This window comes from Saccoglossus kowalevskii, chromosome 5 (genome assembly GCF_978046115.1).
Source record: "Saccoglossus kowalevskii chromosome 5, keSacKowa6.1, whole genome shotgun sequence".
Classification (NCBI taxonomy): Eukaryota; Metazoa; Hemichordata; class Enteropneusta; family Harrimaniidae; genus Saccoglossus; species Saccoglossus kowalevskii.
In genome coordinates this window covers 23421130-23442441 of record NC_140645.1, presented here as the reverse complement: position 1 = coordinate 23442441, position 21312 = coordinate 23421130, and the positions used below count along the sequence as shown (strand labels likewise).

At 33.1% G+C, this 21312-nt stretch overlaps 1 protein-coding gene across 1 annotated transcript in view; it reads right to left on the bottom strand.

The window, feature by feature from the left end:
* Nucleotides 1-15128, bottom strand: part of LOC100373522 (uncharacterized) — a 71236-nt gene extending 56108 nt beyond the window's left edge. The window contains exon 1 of the mRNA XM_085499239.1: nt 14833-15128. Within this exon, the coding sequence (XP_085355365.1) occupies nt 14833-14986 (154 nt within the window). The 5' untranslated portion in view covers nt 14987-15128. The remainder of the gene's footprint in view (nt 1-14832) is intronic.
* Between the last annotated feature and the right edge of the window lie 6184 nt (nt 15129-21312).

Sequence of the window (21312 nt, the reverse complement as noted above, 5' to 3'; positions counted from 1 at the left end):
ATTTGATAGATAAATATATACATGTAGATAGAGTAAATATATTATGAATGACTTAATGTCTTACATCCTGGTATTTATCAAGTAGTTTGTCAGGAAGTACCAGGATGTGTGACCTTAGGGGGGGGGGGGGGTCATCCAAAAAACTAAAAGTGAATCTTATTGAGGTAAAGCAGAAAGAAACAAATTCTAAATTTGTAAATTTTTCAGGTTAATTGCAGTAAAACGCACAAATTAAATTCATTGCAACGTTGACCTCATCTGAAGGCAGTTCCAGCTTAACTCAAATTTTGCACTACTGAGCTTGTTCCTCCACATACATGCAATGCATCATGGGAGAGAAATTCAATTTTTATACTACGGAGAGTGTTACTGCACATATGTGCAATGTATCATGGGGAAATATCTTACTTGTATGGAAAATTACTATTAATTTAAAGTCGCACAGTGTCATATTTGATATGTGGAATCCTTAGTGATGTATATAACACATCTAATATACATGGTATGTTTACAAAAAAATTGAAATGCACTGCATGGCAAGTGTTGCATTTAAAATGTCAATTTTTTGAATGTTTTAACCCTATTAAGTTTTACATGTATACCAAACATAATACCATGCACTTATGTAAATTATGATATTTTCATAGTGAAAAAACATATTTCAATGATTCAGTAAATGAAAAATGCATTTATGTTTTATATACACTACAATTGGAGATGTAGTTCTGACAAAACATATGAAATATAAAATTTTTGCAAAATTTTTGAAATTATGCCGAAATAATTTTATCACTAAACCACTGCAATAATGCAAATTTTTTTTTTTTTTTTTTTTTTTATTTTTCGATATTTCAATAAAATGAATAGATACAAATGTATAAACATACATGTATAATTTTCATTTCAGCTTGAATATTTTTAAACATTGTTTATATGCTGTGAACCATTTCAGTTTTAGGAGAGACCAATTTTCAAAAATTTCATGAATACAGAATTTGTTATCACTTAAAATTTCTCTGGATCCCTACAACACAATTTCTAACTTTACAAACGCCATAAAATTTTCAAATCGTAAAAACTCCACGCAGCAAAAATTACGGCTACATGTACCAGTATCTTTTCGTTTAATTGTTGAATCAACACAGAGAGATCTGACGGCTGATATTTATGAATTACGAGTTTGTTTTGTTAAAACAATATGGATATGAAATGTTCCCGATAAGTACAGAATCATGTACGGCTACAGTCTAGAATAAACCATGATACGAATCAATGAAAACACTGCAGCGTTAGAAATATGATTGATTCAATTATTCATATCATTTGTAATAAATGTTATTACCGGTATCAATGTGCACATAGTTTCGTTATCTGCCTTAAAACGCTATCAGGCAGCAGAGTGTTCTCACCAGGAAATAAATACACGGGTACAATTGTGTCATCAATGTGAGACGATTACACACCCGTGTTAGATATGAAGTATTTTGTTCCTCTTATACTTATAGACGAAAGTATACTCAAATGTTTATTATGAAAAATATGTATGAATTTTATTTTACGCTTGTCATTTGTATTTTTTTGCATTTTTTTGAAACAATTTGTCTCATAAGAGCCAAACATGAGACAAAAAATTTAAACATGAGTCAAATGTTTTATATCATATCTGGTGAGACAATGAGACAATGGTTAAAGGTAGTACAAGTTACTCATGATTTTTAGATGTATTTTATTTAATGTCAAAATCTATATATCATAATTAAATTATTTTAGCATTACACTAGTAGCTTCAAGGTGAGTGGCTTTCTTAGTGAGTAGCTTTCGCAGTGAGTAGGGCTTTGTTGCAGTAACTGATCTTTTCATCAGAATTGAGAATTAATGTTTATTGCGTCATTAACAACTAGTGTTAATCTGGGAACACCATTGTTAGGCACTGTCCTATGATTTGTGCAGTTACTCCTAAATAAGACCCTTGCTCTGATATTGACCCTTAGATTCTTACTTTGAACAAGAAATATTTGACCATTTATAGAGTGGGCTTTGCATCATATTTCAGCATTTAATACATTATGTGAACTTTGTTTTTATGCCTGTAATAATTTTTTTTCTTGGGAAATATGAAATTTCAATTCAATACAGATTCCAGAGACCAAAATGGTAACACATGTTCAATACTTTTTTGACATACTATTATGATACAATCTTGTTCTATGGTAACATTGATTTGACTGACATGAAACATGCATTTAAAGGTGACAAACTTTTCAACTGAGGTGATCAGAACTCACCGTAATAGTATGTAGGTCAAGGCAGTTGACACTTTAACATATGAGGCCAGATAACAAAAAAAATCTATTTCTCGTTTTCATCTGGAATGTTTTTTTTTTGTTTTTTTTAAACATTTGGAAGCATGACAGTGATATTTACTATCGTTTAGCAAAATGTTGAGATGTATTTATTGCTGCCTCCTCGCCATTTGAAACAAATTCCCTAAAAGCCAGAAATCATGCTTTTTTAACTTGACGCAGTACATCAATTTTTTATCGAATTTTTAACAATGATCCCATATTTATATTCACCTTACTTTTAACCTTGTAACCTGAATTGCAATATTCATAAAATGAATAAAATATTTTGTTTTTGTTTTTTTTTGAGAACTATACCTCCCTATTGAATTTATGTTGTTATTCACAGTACTCAAAAGTAAACATAAGATTACAGAACTGCCTTTTGTGTTAAAAAATGGCTGAAAAACCACTAACACAGTGATGTCTAAGAATCATTGGTTGCTAGGGGAAAAGATCTTGTCATATCTGAACGTACTGTTTGGTGACATATTGTTTAAAAATAGTAAGTTGTTAGAAGATGGGTAATTCTGATTCTCACAAATTCTGAGGAATACTGTCTTTACATGGTTTTCATGAAAATTGTTATTTTTGGCATTTTGTCACACGATTTTCTCTAAAAACGTGATTTATACTGGGTAAAACACTTAAAAGATTACGGCATATATCCAAATTTATAATTAAGTACCGGTAGCACTTATTAAACGTAATGTTGTTGATGAATTTCACTTCAATAAATAGGTAAATTTGTATCTGCGAAATGTCTTTACACCACCAGTTCCATTTTTTTCCCCACAAATTCACAAAATAGTCCTGCTCATAGTCTGCACTTTCCTTCAGACGATTGGGACAAAAATAGCCAAATTTTTAGTAAAAACTGAAAATTGACATAAATTTTGTCTGTTTAGCTCCAAAATTAGGGTTCATTTCCAGAAATATTGATTAATACTAAGGAAAAAGTACAGACAAATTTGGATGAGAAAGTCTGGTAGTAAAATGCTTTAAAATACTGATTTCTTGAAAACGTTGATCAATCTGTTACGTAGAAAATGGTAGTAATTTATGATAAGATTGGATCAGTTGGAAATAAAATTACTAAAACCATCTGATATCTACTAAGTACTTAGGATGTGTGCACACAACGACTTTGTTTGTACTGTAAAACTATTAAGGACATTAGCAAGGATTAAACTCAACAAATTTACAAGGATTTTTTCTTGAGGGTATACATGTACTGCTTTTTCTCATTTTCCCACTTAGAAAATTGAAGTGGCTTACACAGTGATGTATTTTTGTTTTGTTTTTGCTTAATTTCAATGCTAGAAATTGTTCGCAAAGTACGCACAGAGGAAGTACGATAATAGTATCAACCAATACATAGCGAAGCTTGACACGTTGCCTACTTGAGTGCATAAGGTGCGGTATTCCTGTGATAACCTTATTATACATTTTTACAGCCTGAAAAGCGGTTTGTGCTTTGCGAAAATTCAGTGACGGGATTGAATCTGCATTCCGCTATACTATAGTGTCCCATGTGAACAAAAGAAAGTGTTTAAATGATGTAAAAGTGGTGCAGTGTTCTGTGACGCCATTGGTTAGCAACACAATTGACGCATATGAATTCAAGACATCGTCACATATCACTGCAGGAGTTTTTTTAGAAAAAAAACTGCAAGAGGCAGGGTTTTCGTTAGAAGCTGGTCGCCGGCTTATTTGCCATCTACATAATCTCGCACGAACGTCTACTGTTGCAGAATTCAATTGCAGGTCTAAGGTCACAGATGTTGTCACGTGGTTGATTGGAAAAATGATGTCCAAACGTAGGATCGCACAGGGAAACAAGACGGGAATAAAATGTATAAATAAAACGATCACAAATAAAATCTTTCACAATAAACAAATTACTATTTTGGTTTTTATTTAAACCACATGCCCACATGCAAAATGAACAAAAATTTATTCAAACCAGCTACCAAATGCCATGAATATGTCTTGCACTTTCCCACTCCTGCCCTTCCCCCGCGAAAGCAACATGCTCACATTGCGCTGCGAAGCTACGCAACTGTTGAGAGCCTCCTACTATTTTAATTTAGCCTCCTACTTTGAAAGTTAGGGAAACCCCTGAAGAGGAAGCACTGCAATTCAGCGGCGCTACCAATTGGGGGAGATGGGGTTCTCCCTACCAGGGTGTGTAGTTTTTGATAATTCTAAGTTAAAATGGAGCATTCTAAGGCTTCCTTAGGGCCAAAATTACTATCAGACAGGTCACAGTTAAAGACTGTGGCCACATGTGATCCCTGGTCAATCAGAATTTTATGGTTGCCAGTGGATCTGCTCCCTAGGGTAACAGGGCGCATGGCCATGGCATGAGGGCGCTGCGCCCTTGTTCCCTTGTTTAAAAAAAATCCCTGTCACTGTAAATACTTGTACAACGTAAATACATATCCACTTTGAAATCCTTGTCGCTACAAAAGTGGCTTGCACTTTATTGAACAGCCCATTATTTTGTAATTAACTACAGAATGCATATGCAGGTGGCATGAATTCTTTAAAGGTTTTGTTGTAATCGACGTAATCGATGAGTGTCTTACATAATTCAAAGAAAGGGAGGTCATAAAATGCAAACTCTCTTTACATGAAACTTTAACGTTATTACAAAAAAAAAAAATTATAATTACTGTCAAAATCCACCAATTTTAATTTCAAAGGATATTTTGTGTACTAGTGACTTTAGTTTAATTTGGAGTTGTCACATAAAAAAGGTACAGCTACAGTTTTAAAGTGGGTCAATTTTAACTAGTACTAGTACAAAATGTAAGAATTTAAACGATTTGAGGATTTTCATGGCATTGTGAAAGTCAAAGATTTTTACTGGTATGAAATTTAGAGATTAGATTTAGAGATTTTCTCGTGAGTGATGGTGGAATTTCCCAATTATTTTTGAAATATTGCATGAGATATTACCCTTAGTCATAAATAACACGCTGAACCTGATTCTGGAGATATTCTGAAATGATTAACTATGTAAAGGATTTTCAATACTGTGAAGTACTTTATTTTCACTTGGAATTTATTGTCGCTATTATGGATGAATCGGTGAAAATACAATTCAGTCAAAATACTTTTTTTCCTATATTTTACATTCAACTCGTCAAAAATCAGTGCAAATAAACTTCATACAAAACAGTGAAAAAGTGTTCCAGTAAAAATTTATTCCAACTAAAATAAAGTATTTTACAGTATAATGCCATGATATATTGAATAGAATTCCAGGTGAAAGGAAATGACAGCGCTCACTTGACAACTAACGTCCTGTTTTACAACACCAAGTAATCTAGCAAACAAATGTTAGGCCATGTCTGGTTAATTAAGTTAGGGATTTATTGACAAAAGTTAGAAGCTATACTTTCCCAATGCAATGATACTGGCTGCTATTGGTGTTGCTATATGCTGTACGCTCTTTAGTAGAAGATAGCTGAAAGGACGTGGTCATCGTGCCACGCATGTGCAACATTTGTGTTGATTTGTGTTATTTTCCCACAATCCAAATGCGCTTTTCTAAAGGAAATCGTGAGTTTAAGTTTTGACGTGGACATGACAATCGCTAAATATTGCCACTGAGTCATTCAACACCTTCCAATTACTGAAGAAATAACTTAATTAAAGCTTAGTAACCTATCAGTTTGTACTCGGTGGTCTGCACAACAGTGACGCCATATTTGCTCATATGAAACCCATTTCTGATACATGCGTAGCATGACGACCACTGCCTTTGAAGCAGAGCTTGAAATCTATTGAGACCAGGAAAGCAATTGCAATGGATTTCAACCAATATAGTAGTAGTGACAGATATATACAATAGAAGAAGTCTGGTCACAATTTAACTGTTTTACATGCAAGCATTAATGAAGATTTTAAATTCACTGGAAAAAATAATCATAAATCAATGATTAAATTTGCATATTCTGTAATAATTTAGCATTTGCAGTAGAATCTGAGCATAACTTAACATTTACTTAACTTTCAGCTGATTTAAAGCTAGTTTAGTTTCTTTTTAAAACTGCCACACATACATGTATAAATATCTGAATTGTGTAAGTATTGGTAATGCCTTATGTTAGTAACTACATGTACGTATGTATTATCAAGAATAAGTTGAATTTAACGACGATGTCAATGATACTGTGGAATACTTTATTTTCGTTGGAATTAATTTTCGCTGAAAAGGCTTTTTGGGTGTTTTGTTTGGAATTTATTCTCACTGATTTTTGATGAGTTTAATGTGAAATATAGGAAAAAAAGTATATTCGCTAGATTTTATTTTCACTGAATCATCCTTCAGCGAAAATAAAGTATTCTAATGTAATCACTTTAAAAAATGTCTTTGTCATTTTGTACTGTACCTATTATTGATTTTACATTATTATTGAAATAAACAAAAATAAATCCAGACTAATATTTTGAGCCAATCATTTGGTCACAATTTCAGTGTAACCCCATATTTTCTCATACCCCTTATATTACAGAGAGACCCTCATTTGTAAACTCCAAGGGAGTCTCATTGGTGATGCAGAAACACATACAATTCCTCCTTGCTTTCTAACTAGGACTAGGTACTGTAAAATACTTTATTTTCGCTTGGAATTCATTTTTACTATTTTCGCTGAAGGAGTGATTCAGTGAAAATAAAATCCAGGGAATATACCTTTTATCCTATATTTAACATTCAACTTGTTAAAAATCAGCGAAAATAAATTCTGTACAAAACACTCAAAAAGTCTTTTCAGCGAAAATTAATTCCAGCTAAAATAAAGTATTTTACAGTATATGAAAATGATTTCAAAGATTTAGACTTCGTAGTGGGGGCACCTCCATAATAACAAATTAATTGTCCTACAAATATTTTTAATTATAACCCTATCATGAGTAGTATTTGTACAATGAACTATGCACTTTCAATTTCAATTAGTGCAAAAAAAAACATTATTAATAAATAACCATATTACTCAGCAAGGTCCTAGGGGAACAATTTCCAGTAGACTTTGCAGAACGGAATATTAATTTCCTTAAATATTGGGAAATAAAGAAAGCCTCAAATCCCAGAACTGTTGGCGTACAGCATAATTCACTTAAAAAATTAAATAATTAATGTTAGTTCAAATTAGTACACATCGGTATACGACAAAGAAAAAAAAAGATCCATACATGGGAATTTGTACCCGGCTTTAAGCCAGCCACCTGTCTACCAGTCATTTCAGACAGAGGCACTCCACATTTTAGACAGGTGCTAAATTTCATGTGACAGGCAACATTTTTAAAAACCTGTCCAGTTTTCATTAAAAATCCCTGTAAATTACAAAATAACCTTAAATAAACAACAAAAAATAGACTACACATTGTAAGTCTATGACTATAGACTAGAACTGTTATTACTTATTTTGATGAATTGTTTAAACAGGCAATTTCTATTTTCTGGCAAAAAAGATTTGTACCCTTAAAATTATGAAGGTACATGTACAATGTACAAAATTAATCACAATGCTTGATGTCTAGGGATTGCAACAACTCTAAATTTCACTGGCCAGAATAACATAATTTTTGCCCAACCCTACTTTGGAGACCAGGTTTGGTTCCAAACACTACTAAGATACCGTATTTGATCTATTAAAAGTGCATTTCCAATATTAGCGCACATTTGTATTACCATAATGTGTGACAGAGTTTTGATAAATGTCTCACTTTGATCACATATGCACATGTGGTTTTAACAAAGTAAATATGATACAGTTTTACATTGTAAATATAAAGATGCTATCACAATCCCTGTCTCACTGAAGTACAGAATACTGCGGGTATGCAGCATTTCAACACTGAAAATGATAATCAATAAATTTCAATCCCTGCTTTTACTAAAAGACCATTTGTAGATTTAAAAAAAAAGTCTGAAACCCTGAAATAAATGCAGCATTTTATGTGGAAGAAACAGTTGTATAAATCTCAAATGATAAAGAAAGATCAATCCTGGAGCAAATGGCAAAGACAAATGATGGTCACAGTAATTCCCTGAGCTGTCGTTGTCAGTCCATTTTTAAGAGGACATGGTATACGTAATGTGACCTGTATGACAAGTATGTAACGAAAGAATCATGTCAACCGCAAATTTACAAAAAAATTAACCTCAGTATACTGAATCATGCAACCCCACAGATTAGCAGTGGTGTGCGGAATAACAATTGCGCGAGAGTAACCGTGTAAAAACTGCATCTCACCTGTGCGCTGTAGTCAATTTCACCCAACAGCAACATGATAAGCAAGGATAATTACATTTAAAAAACAAAGAGTCGAATACACAACAGCACTTAGAAGAAAAAATCATCCAATTCCACGGTTTGTTCAAATTTCACTCAATTTGATTAGAAAAAAGAACATTATCACTGAAAGTAAAAGGAAATTATTGAGTTACATCAACTCACTCTTACCTAGTTAGAAAAAAACTGCCATGGAAACGGAGGAGCATAAAGTTTGTGACTACTCCACCGTATTATAGTCGAGTATAACTATGCGTTGGCGGTGAATGCATATTATAATGATAAGTAACATTTTAATAGGCTGGGTTTAATTGCATCACATAGGAATGCTCCACTTACTAGAAGGTAGGGAAGCTTGTTTTACAGAGGAGCATAAATATACATGTCTAATTATAACATTATACCGGTAATGTCTAAAATTCTTTTAATTTTACAATTAGTCTTTTTAGCTAGTACATGTATATTATGTTAGCTAATACCGTACATACACGTATTTCACTAATTCAAGATAAGATTTAAATAAAGATGTATTCTCCCAATAAGATTGTTAGCACACTAGCTAATTAAGATTATGGTAATTCATGCATTGAGTCAAATTCACTAAAATGGCATTTACCTATTTTAACGCGTTTTGCATTATTTAAACATATTGTGGAGTAATTTATTTTTGCTGAATTATAGTTTTTATAAAACTGAGTTGGTCATAAACTACATCGAGGAAATGAATTTCCACTGAATTTATTCCTGCTGATTTTCTACTCAAGTGACAATGAATTCCTATCAAATATTACCGGTAAGTATTCTACAGTGAGCATAGTAATACTGCCCTCTATAGTCAGCAATTCATAATGCAGAGCTGAAAATTCATGGAGACTATAGAGGCAATTGCCTTGATGGCCTACTGTACTTTCTTCACAATTTCAATCAAACCAAACAGCATAATTTTGCATCATGAAATGTGAATATTGAAATTCAAGCTCTGATAATGTGTTTCCATGACAACATAAGTTTGTATTCATGTACATCAATACATAGTGTGACAAAACCCACAATATCAAGAATGATCTGTCTGGTCCTGAGATTAGTGTGGTGACGGAAAAGGCAATTTTTTGTTCATTGATATTGTTTTTTCTATCCAGCTGACCGAAAACAAATCATTCAATATTGTTAGCCTTATCTTAGTGGGATAGATAATAAAATAATGAATAAATAAAAAAAATAATTAAGTATGTTCATTACATGTTCCATATCTTAGTCAATATAATTCCTACTTGACTATCATTATTTTTGTTATCTTGCATATTTATCATTATCATTCATATAATTTGTATATTTATTATTATTTCCCTAGACTTGCTTAAAAGTCTTGTTGTTGTTTTTTTTAACTTTCATTACAATACGAAAAAGTTTGCTGGAAGGTACAATAAGTGTTGTGTTCAATTGTGCAGAATACAGCTTATGAATATTAACAGCAACTCAAATTTCGCAAGGAAGAGATTTTTTTTTCGAGATCACTTACGAACACTGTACTATTTTTTATGTTAGCCACTTTTCCTCTTTTTTATTGCCAAGAAAACAATAAGTCTTGAAAGCAAGTCTAGTATTTTCCACATAATTTGCATATTAATTATTATCTTCCAAGAAATTTGCATATTTATTAGTGTAACTATATGCAGGTTAATTGAACAATAAAACAAAAATATTCGAGTAGGCCAATACATCATTGCTGTAGTTTTCAACTCGAGATGTTTTGTGCCTAGAGCACAGAATGCTATCAAGAAATATTTTGAGATAATAAATAAATTATAAATGAAAGTTTAATTATCTTTGGTTCTATGTTTCTCAGTTTAAAATGATCACTTATACAAGGTCAAAGTAAATTCGCTATGATAACATTATTATTAAGGCATAATACCTACATAGGCAGTGCATGTTGTCATGGGGAAACAAAAATGTTCCAGAATTATTGTAGAAATTTCTTACTCATTGAAAACAGAAATAAATGTAAAAAAAAATTGTATTTTGACTGTCATCACATGCATTTACAGTAACTAAAACATTCCATGCAATTATTAATAAAAAGTAGATGAACCAAGAACACAAAAATAAAATCAAGTCAGAATTTGTTCATTTTCTTAGAAGTCATAATTTTTTCAAGTTTTTATAGAAATTTTCAAAAATTGGCAAACTATTTAAGCCTGGCTATAATGCAGAACAAAGAAATGTATTACATGTGAAATTTTAAATTAAAAATTTCTCTCTACTGATAGATCAAAATAACAAAGTATATTATAGAAAGTGAGTTTGTTATTTACAATGTATTCAAAATTACATGTATGTGCATGACTTTAAGAACCAAACTGCTGATGCGCAACCAAACATTATTGTTCATCTACCAACATTCATAATTGGTAGCACATTCAGGCTTTCAAGAAAAATGTTAATTTTGAGCCATGCCACTAGAGGGCAGCATAATCACAATGAAGATACCTGAGAAACAAAAGTTATTTACATGTACTGTGATTCAGATGCTTACTGGACATCAAAATGTTCTGATTTTGTTCAATCAATTCAGACACAAGTGTTTTCATTTAAATTTACGGTTTTACACTTAAAATATGGAAAACATTTGAAAATGTTCAATGATACAAGTTGCCACTGGAAAAAAATGTCCAAGGTACTTTTAAACCAACTGAACCTTTGCATGTACTGTATAGAGCATAGGATACACAAAGACAGTACAGCAGTTTGTTTTCCACCATTACCATATTATGTTCTATTTGTAGCATGCATGCTTATAATTATAAAGCGAATTACATAGGTGATTCTATGGACAAAATAAGTCATATTTTAATAATTAATTACACAACAACGCAATATGGGATTCATACATATGTGCTTTACCTGTGATGCACTACTAATAGAGCAAATATGGTAAGTGTAAAAAAAAAAAACGAAAGTCAGTGATCATAGTAATCACAGCAGAATTTGTTAAGAAGAAAACTGCCTAGTCTCAATGATATTTAAACATATACATGTACATGTACACTACTAGTTGAGCAAACACGGTACTGATAAAACCAATTGTTGTAACTATGTTTTGTGCAATAACCACTGTGCTAACAATGGTGTGTCTGAATGTCGATATTTCTATTCTGTATTTGTGTACGAGTTTATGATTTTTCTAGCAAAATTTTGGTGCAAAAGATTGCATTTTAATTTTAATAATTAATTTCTTTGTTCATATTGGACAAAATGCTCATGTATGTACTCTCCCACTCGCTATACTTTTTCATCAAATTTGTGAAATTATGTAGATTTAATGTGACAAAAGTTGAATAATAATGACTTCCAGGATACAACCAGCATGGCGCTACCGTCACAGTAACATTGCTACTGAAGAGCTCAAATTTGACAGTAGTCCAAGGCACACAGACTGCCAAAATCATGTCCTGGGGATACCATTCTTCAAAATTAGTAACACACCTCAACTTGCGAAATATTAGTACTTAATTTTTGAAATAAATCAATTATGGATGTCCTACGCAAATTGAGCAATATGACATGTATTTATTTAAATTATTACTATTCACACTTTTATGCATGGCTCTAAGTACCTTGAAAACCAGATGGACTAAAACTAGTAGCCTGATAGTCATTATCCTGACTGCCACTAACATTCATATGCATTAAAAGTTTTTGTATGTGAATAAGTGCGTTTTAATGAATATGTTAATCATCAAAATTGTTGTTTCGAATAATTATGCAAATCATATGAAAATGTTATGAAAGTAAATTTGTACTATCACAATGGTTTAAATTTCTAGGGAGAGCACTGGATTAATCAATTTATTAGTCAGCCAAGGTGCAAATAACAAATGACTGCGGTGATCATAGTTACTGTGATTACAAATAAACCAAATGCCTGTGTCTAGGCATCATTAGTATGTTTACCAGTTAAATCTGGACATTGAGACTTTTCACTGTACACTAATACCATGGTCACTCAGATGTGTTAGAAATAATTTTGAAATTAGTTTGACAGAAGTAAAAGTATAATGTATTTAACTGATATATCTGTGTTTCTAACCGGAAAGTGTTAATTATTCCATGGTTTTTATTTGTTCCTTATCGCTGAATTAAAAAATCAAGTAATATCCATGCAGCAACAAATGAGCTCAAATGAAACCCAGGAAACATTACTCATATCAAATACCACAAAGTTATTGTATTTAGCTACAAGCTGTAAATAGGTCCTGCTGATGAAGGCGATGTGGTGGAGCAATGTTGTTTCAGGAAATCTCTGTTTTGACACAATTATTTAACTAAAAATAATTGTCAGGATGACATACATGTCTGTAGTATGAAAATGTTGTTGATATATATGAAGGGACAAATATAGAGGGGTTTATTAGGTTTTTAAATGAATCCCATACAATCTGAAGATTTTTATAATTTTGTATATGATTTTCTGGTTTACTTAGTACTTTTCTTTTCACAAACCAGGTAAAATAAAATTATATATAAAGAGAGTATTAGTAGTAGTACATGTTTATGTATGGGAATGTTGAAATAATTGTTTTAATATTTGATCTTTCGTAGAAATGATTTAAAATAAAAATGTTATCGTTATGGAGAAAAGCTTGCAGTATTCATTTAAATAAATAATGTGAAAACACACATGCACTCAAGATTTACTTTATCCGTTCAGGTGACGCAAAGCACATGTACACATATACAATGTTTGCTCTTTTACTATTAAGGTAACATATGTGATGACATAAATGATTGTGGTCATAATCAGTCATATTTAAATAATTCATTAAACAGACCTGCGCTTGTAATACAGCAAATACAGTAAATCAGTATTTTCATTATTGCATTGAAATAATAATGCTATATGTATTAATTACTGTAAAATATGTATTGGAAGCCGCAGCTTCTATTAAAATGGTACAATTAAAACAGAATGGATGCGGTTTCTATTAGAGTATCTACACATATGAGAAATGATGAATTTTTGGTTCTCAATTATTCAAAAAGAATGGGTGCAACTTGTATTAGGGATGCAGCTTCTAATACAGATTTTACAGTACTCATGTAAACATGTTTTCAAACAAAAATAATTTGAGATTACTACAGGACAATTTCTGTGATATTAGTTGTATTTATGAGAAATATTGGAATAGTTACAACATTACGTTCCACATGTGATAATGTAGTAGTTTGCGCTGTTCAATTTTTAAGTCCCACAAACTTCCATGATTTGTGTTTGATTATTTGCTCTCTGTCAACTGTGGAACGTCAGCTTAGACATGCCAAGTATACAAATTATACAGTTGCTGACCTGTTGTCATGAACGCACCATGGTTGTTAGTGTGTGTAGTTAATACAAATAATTTAGGACACACAGCAAAATATTTTGCCAATTACAAGATCTGATTTAACCATAGGGTGAAATGAACCGCACCCTCCATATGATATAATAATTAAAAATATTCAAATTATGTCCACATTACCTTTTAAGACAAATTAAATGCATTGCTGAGGTACAGAGATGTGTCGTTTTATTTATTTTGAATAAGGTAAACCTTGTTTGCGGCATTTGGGATTTAGTGTTAGGGACAATCAGAAGACATGCATTGGAATGCAGTAAGGGCACTCAGTCTATTATGGCGGCATTACCATTAGAGTTACTAATAGGCACCAACACAATCAGTCTACTTGTAGAGTTCGGGAAAACTGGGTGGTTATGCATGACGGTAAAAAAAAAATATTTCCATGATTTACCAAAAAATACATTGAACTTGAAGTTACTTACAAGACATATCAGTCTTTCATTTGAACCAAATTTATGTTAATGAACAAGAACTTAAACTGTGATAAATATTGTATTATCGGTTTATTTAAAACATGAGCTTCTTTAAACTGTTGCCATGGTGAACGGTTGTTAAATTCACTTACGGGCGGTGCATCGGCATAAACAAGCGCCAGAAAGGAGTGAAACGAGCGCGGTCTGTTTTGAAACATGAACGAGCGTAAACGCTATCACAGTGTCCACTAGGTGTGTTTTTTTTAAAAGACATGATACAACAAGATCGTCTTTCCCAGTTAACCGTGACAACATTGTGTTATTCGAGACAGTATCTGGGTCATTCTCAAACAACACGCTTTCAACCTACCTTCTCTGATTCGTAAAAGATCATCGAAGTATTTCGCGGAGAACGAGTAAATATTATCCGGTTGTGTCCTCAAAACTTCCCGTGCTAAGCCTTCCAAGAGGTTCTGAAATCCCCTAGGAACTCGCAATTTGGTGTTTGAAAATGGGACTGACATCTTGAATTGTCTGTTCTCGTCTTCAGCGGGCAGTAACTATGAAAAATGTTGATTTGTATGTCACAGAATATCGGCTTTCCCACTATACAGCACAGAATGGAGATTTCTAAAGATGGCCAACGTTTACATCGGTGTTTCCTAACGACAATTCATGAATATTCATGAGTGGTAAATAATTGATTGATCCGGCGCAGTGACAGCGCCGCCTATTGCCAATGATGCAAAATACCGGAACTCATCCAATTGACTGGCCATGTTATTCTTCTGTACGCTTTATTCTATTTATTGAAATACATACAACTTACCAATAGAAATTTATCGTTTAATTTTTCAACGATAAATTCTTTTTAATTGAGATGCAATTTTGTAAAGCAGTTGTGAGTATTTTGCTTGTTTGATTTTGACGATCATAGAAATATCCTGTGCGTGCAGCGTTGACAACATTGTTTAGCATAAACGCTGTCATCAGATTGTATTTAAACGTTAGGTTGAGTCAGTGGTAACCCCGATTTACTCGTTATATTTACATGCATGTCGTATGCTATTAACAATTACTGTACGAATGGCTAGTGCAACCTTAGAGGGCGGGGTGTATGTCAGGACCGTGGAGTGTATCCGGGGGGGGGGGGGGGTACTTGCAAAAAATACTGACAGAGGTGTGTAGCTGGTTGTTTGAAACCCCTACCCCCCTATCAGACAGAAATAAACTCAAATTGCATACCCCTTTTCAAACAAACTGTGTATATTTGACACCTCTTTCCAGAAGCATAAATGGTACCAAGGGAAAAGCAGGTGAACTCCCGGGGATGGACTTTGACACAATCGAAATGAAGTTACAGAAAGCAAAAATCAGCTTCATTCTTCTGATTGTTGGATCACTCAAGCTCTAGACAGTCTTTGGAAAATACGGACCCCTTTTTTGACAACAATAATGAAAAAAAGGATACCCCTTTTTAGACAGACAGGGTGAAATAACATACCCCTTTTCAGACAGAAGTGGTGAATTTGGGACCCCAACTTGTACAGTATTAGGGGATTGTGGGAGGCTACCCTTATTTTGTTACCATGTTAAACGATGTGTGAAATATTGGTTAAAAATTACTAGCATGGATGAAAACAGATTACCCCAGAAAGCTTACCGGATGCTACTTTCACTGGACGAAAAAGGACAAAGGTCATGGGCCACAGAAATTAAAGAACTGCTACATAAATATGGATTTGGTTATGTCTGGTTTAATCAAGGGGTGGGGGACTCTGATATGTTCTTGTATAAAGTTTGTGAAAGGGTCAAAGATACTGGAATTACAGATTGGTATATAGACGTTTGTTCTGTCGAAAAAACGCAGTATTATTGGCAATACAAAACAAATTTTGGGATTGAAAACTATGTGTCATTGCCACAATTAAAATTGCGCAGAGCAATAGCAAGATTAAGATGTGCGTGCCATCCCTTAGAAATAGAAAGAGGCAGACATAATAATATCCCTAGGGAGAGCCGTATTTGTCTTTTGTGCCTGCAAGAAATTGATGATGAATATCATTTTTTACTAAAATGCACTGCATGGGACACAATCAGGAAAAAGTATCTTCCAAATGAGACACAACCCCCAAATTTGAATACTCTAGTACAACTATTAAGTTCCTCTAAAAGCCAAATCATTAACTCTTTGGCTCTATTTATTTATAAGTGTTTTTTAATCAAAGATCAAATGAGAATAACCTAATAAGCTTGTATGTATATATATATTAATATCCCCATCACATTATTATATAGGGCTTATATTATGTATTGACACACTCTTCGTCTATATTTTCATACATATTTTGTAATGTAAATTTATTTCTTGTCAATAATTAATTTGGATGATTGTAATGGGCCGGAGGCCATTATACAATTAATAAAATTATTATTATATTATTATAATGAAAAAAAGGATACCCCTTTTTAGACAGACAGGGTGAAATAACATACCCCTTTTCAGACAGAAGTGGTGAATTTGGGACCCCTTTTGGCGGCACATACTGATACATATAACACTTTTATGTGAGTACCCCCCCCCCGAGTGTATCACTATTATGTTTTTGCTCAGTTGAGTTCAATAATAGAAATAAAGAGAGATAGTTGGTGATGGAGAATACTGAGAATCTCGACTCCTAGCTCCTAGCTCTACTCTGAGCCGACATTGAACTGAAACTATCTGGTTGTGGTAGTTATTGGAATGAACGAGCCTTGAAGCTGTTATCTATCCCCGAGATATATTTCCTGTATTAGAGATGTTGTTAAAGGCTGGCGTGCATACAACGCGTGTAAAATACACTGTTTGTTTACATGAAATTCCAAAACACGATGCGCGACGAACATCGACCTTTAATTATAACACTGATTCATTTAATACATGTACTCTTTCTTTTACTAATTCATCCCTGAATTAGTTAGCTGTGGTGTTACCCTCATTCTCAGAACGGATCCACCACACCATACAATGGGGAGGGGGTGTTTTACGCTCAGATTTGCACTTTTCCTATCAACTTGAAGGAGAGCAAATATTTTGACCTCTACGTTTACGATTCCCATACTTCTTTAAATTTATTGTTTAACTACGTTAATTTCTTTACCTTTATATAAAAACATTGCTTGATTTAAGTTCATGTTTTGACAGTTTATTGTGTTCAAAACCATACATGACTTTTCAATGTTTTTTGTTTGTTTTTTTAAATGGGAGAAATAGCACTTTGGCATTAATTTTATGTGGTGTCATATTTATTTTGCTGAAAAGAATGTTTTTGTTTTTTTTTTGGTGAAAACATGTTTTTCTCTGCTTTAAACAAAAGCATACAACAAACAGAATATTGAAACACATAATATTAATCGAAACTTCAAACCAGGGCCTTGCTAAATATATCTATAGGTTTGGTGGTTTCACTGACGTAAGCCCTACTTTCAATTTGGAAGTCGGCATTTCTCTTGCCAATAAACTACTAGTATCTCGCTACCTTAAAATAATAATTATAATTAAGAACAAAACAAAATGTGAACACAGTGAAACAAAAGAACTCAAGATAATAAACATTGCAAAATTTGAATATACAAGTTAAAATTGACGTGTTACATGTGTATGCAGCGTCTTTGAATTTACCATATACACACAATGTATTTACACGTGTTGTATACGCCATATACGACCCTTATCGAACGCAAAGCATAGCGACTGCTATTGATATAGGGAAGAATGAAGATCGCAAGAAATATATTTCGTGATAAATTCACCACGACATTTCAAAAACTACAAATTTTGAAATGTCTTTCAGTGGATAACTTATCATACATGTATTCCCTGATTATCTTCTAATTATATCAAACATTCAACAATATACTGGCAAAGTCGGGGATATGTTTCATCTTTAAATAGGCGTGACTACGAAATTTGATCTCAAAATATTTCGTTCTCATTGTGTATGCGTGCAATTTCGTATAATCTATGCCTATGAAATGTTTTCAGTTTCTTTTTTATTTTATTCACTACTACACAATGATGTACATCTGCACTAGAGATACATATTCATTCTAAGTAATGACTATATATTTTTTGTGACAGAACCCTAAGATCAATGAACCATTTATTATACTAATATTACTCACTATATGAGGATTAGTTTACTGCATTTATCAACCGTTTTAAACAACTTGAATGTTATTTTTATGAATGCCCCTTTACAGATTATGTTCAGCCACAAACTTGTTATATACATTTTTAGAGCTCGTGAAAATACATGTAGATACAAACATTTAAATTCAGTTCTCTACAAAATGTCTATAGAATAGACACATGAGTTAACTCACTTTGAATTTTTGGAACTACAACAACGGGACGAATTATTCTATTTTCAAGTAAAAGTAAATCACGCAATGTGTGTCAACCCGACATTTAAAAACAAACAAATTAGGAATATAATTTGACTGAACGTAAACCTGACTTAGATCATGCATCTTTGTAAACTACTTGCATATTGTATGGCACTGAATTACGGATACCACGTGACAAACGCGAAAATGAGTGCATAATTTACTCCATTTTTCACTTATTGCGATTTTATTGTGATAAACGACATATGAACATCGGCAAGAAAAGTGAGAACAGCTGCTCCATCATCATGATGTCTTAACAGACACGGATCATGGTGGTTTACCTCCATGCACGGATTTATTTGAACTTGCGGAAATAGTGACACGTCGCATGTACTAGTATGTGAGATCATCAACTAACTATCTACTTCCCTGTCGAAAATTTCTTAATTACGCTAATCTTTATCCTTATTAGCGAAGCGTTTATTGAACAATGCGATGATTTGCAACTATTACCAAATATTGAGCTTATCTCTTAGACAACAAAGTCGAATAATTTCCCGCTTGGACGACGCATCAACAAGTATATGACCATTTGAACGTCAACATATTTTTTACAGAATGTATACTGACTTTGGGACTTTTCGCTACAATAGGTACATAAACTGAAAAATATTCGATCCGTCTGAATCTATGTATACAAAGAAGAGCAAATACAACAGAGGAGCTCGGAGGCATGAATTTAAGCCACATTTGATGAACAGATTGAACACAAGTGATGAAACACATGGAATGAGTTGAATCATATGCGATAAGTTTTTTTATTATTATTTTAATGATCGCTGGCTTATAAATAAACATAAGATAATACAAGAAAAATAAATACATAAACGATTCATTTAGTACCCGAAAAAAATCCCAAAGCTTGTGTAAATTCGGTAACTGAGCTCCTAAGAACTAGTACGTTTTTTTAGACAAAATGGTCAAAAGAAAATATTTTGTATTTAGTCTTAGGTCGGTCATCCCGGTTAGTCACATGAGAACGCGAGTTGTTGTGATCACGTGTTCCTAGCGGGAGGACGCTCGATTCGTAACCGTGTTCCAACTCACATTCGTAAGTCGATTCGTCCCATAAGTTTATTAGTCCCAAAGTTGTAAAATATAAATGCCTTGATTTTTTTTTTGTTTTTTAGGCCTTACTCTAATCGTGGAGTATATGTACAACATCTCATCATTTTTACTTTAATGAGTATTCCTTAATATCTAAGTTAATACAGACAACGTTTATCGTCTCATATCATGAAAATCGCTAGATTACAGGGAAAACAAAACCACCAGGTTGAAATGTTTGACCAACGATGGGGGCGCTGTTTCAATATGGCAAACAACAAATGCTCCACATCTTCCATGTATCACGTTTCACGCCATAATTATAAATTTATACCAAGGTAAGGGTTCAAACAAATCTTTTTTTCTGTAAAAGATGGCCCAGGGTCTTTATTTACAGGTGGCCCACCGAAAAATAAAATTCTCTCCAGTCGCTGTCTGTTTCGGGCCGATTTCTCGCTGTCAGCGCATTTTCACAAGCCCAAATACCTCTCAATAGACTATATATAGTGAGTTCTATCAACATTACGAAGGTTGAATGCAACTTTAAAATCAGCGTTGAACCAACAAAATCTAGGAGATCAACTTGAATTTCAACAGTTCAAGGATGGAATTTTTCACTTCGCTCAAAGAGGGTGTGATTTTTTTCACTATTTGGTTCCTCATTTATTAATAACCTTTTGATTGCCGTAATTTTTCTCGGCAAAATTGTGCCTATTTTATGTATTTATCTATAATTTTTTTAACCAAATTGATCAAAATTTTGGGAAATTCATGAAAAAATTATCAGTGTTTAAAGCGGGAGGGTCGTCACCTGCGCACACGCGGGAATTGAGTCCCAAGCGACGGTAACAACACACGCTAAAAATGCGAAAGCTTACGGGTAGACGCTTGTTTGTAAACAATGACTCGCTAAGGCCATCTGACGTATGCAAGTGACGACTCCCCCCGGGTGGGCATTGCACAGGCACTTTAAATGGTTGCAAAAGCTGACTTTGGCACTCAAAGGGTCAAAGGTGAATTATACCGTTGAATTGAAGAATCAACGATAAAAATGGTGCATCTTTAATAGTATTAAAAGGCGGGGTGGTCGTCGCGCCGTGCGAGTTCGAACTTCATGTAAACAAATACTGTAGAATACTTTATTTTCGCTTGGAATTTATTTTCGCTATTTTCGCTGAAGGGATGATTCAGTGAAAATAAAATCCAGCGAATATACTTTTTTTCCTATACTTCACATTAAATCCATCATAAATCAGTGACAATAAATTCCAAGCAAAACGCCCAAAAAGCCTTTTCAGCGAAAACTAATTCCAGCGAAAATAAAGTATTCCAAAGTAATGTATTTTACATGCGTTGTGTATGTTGCTACGAG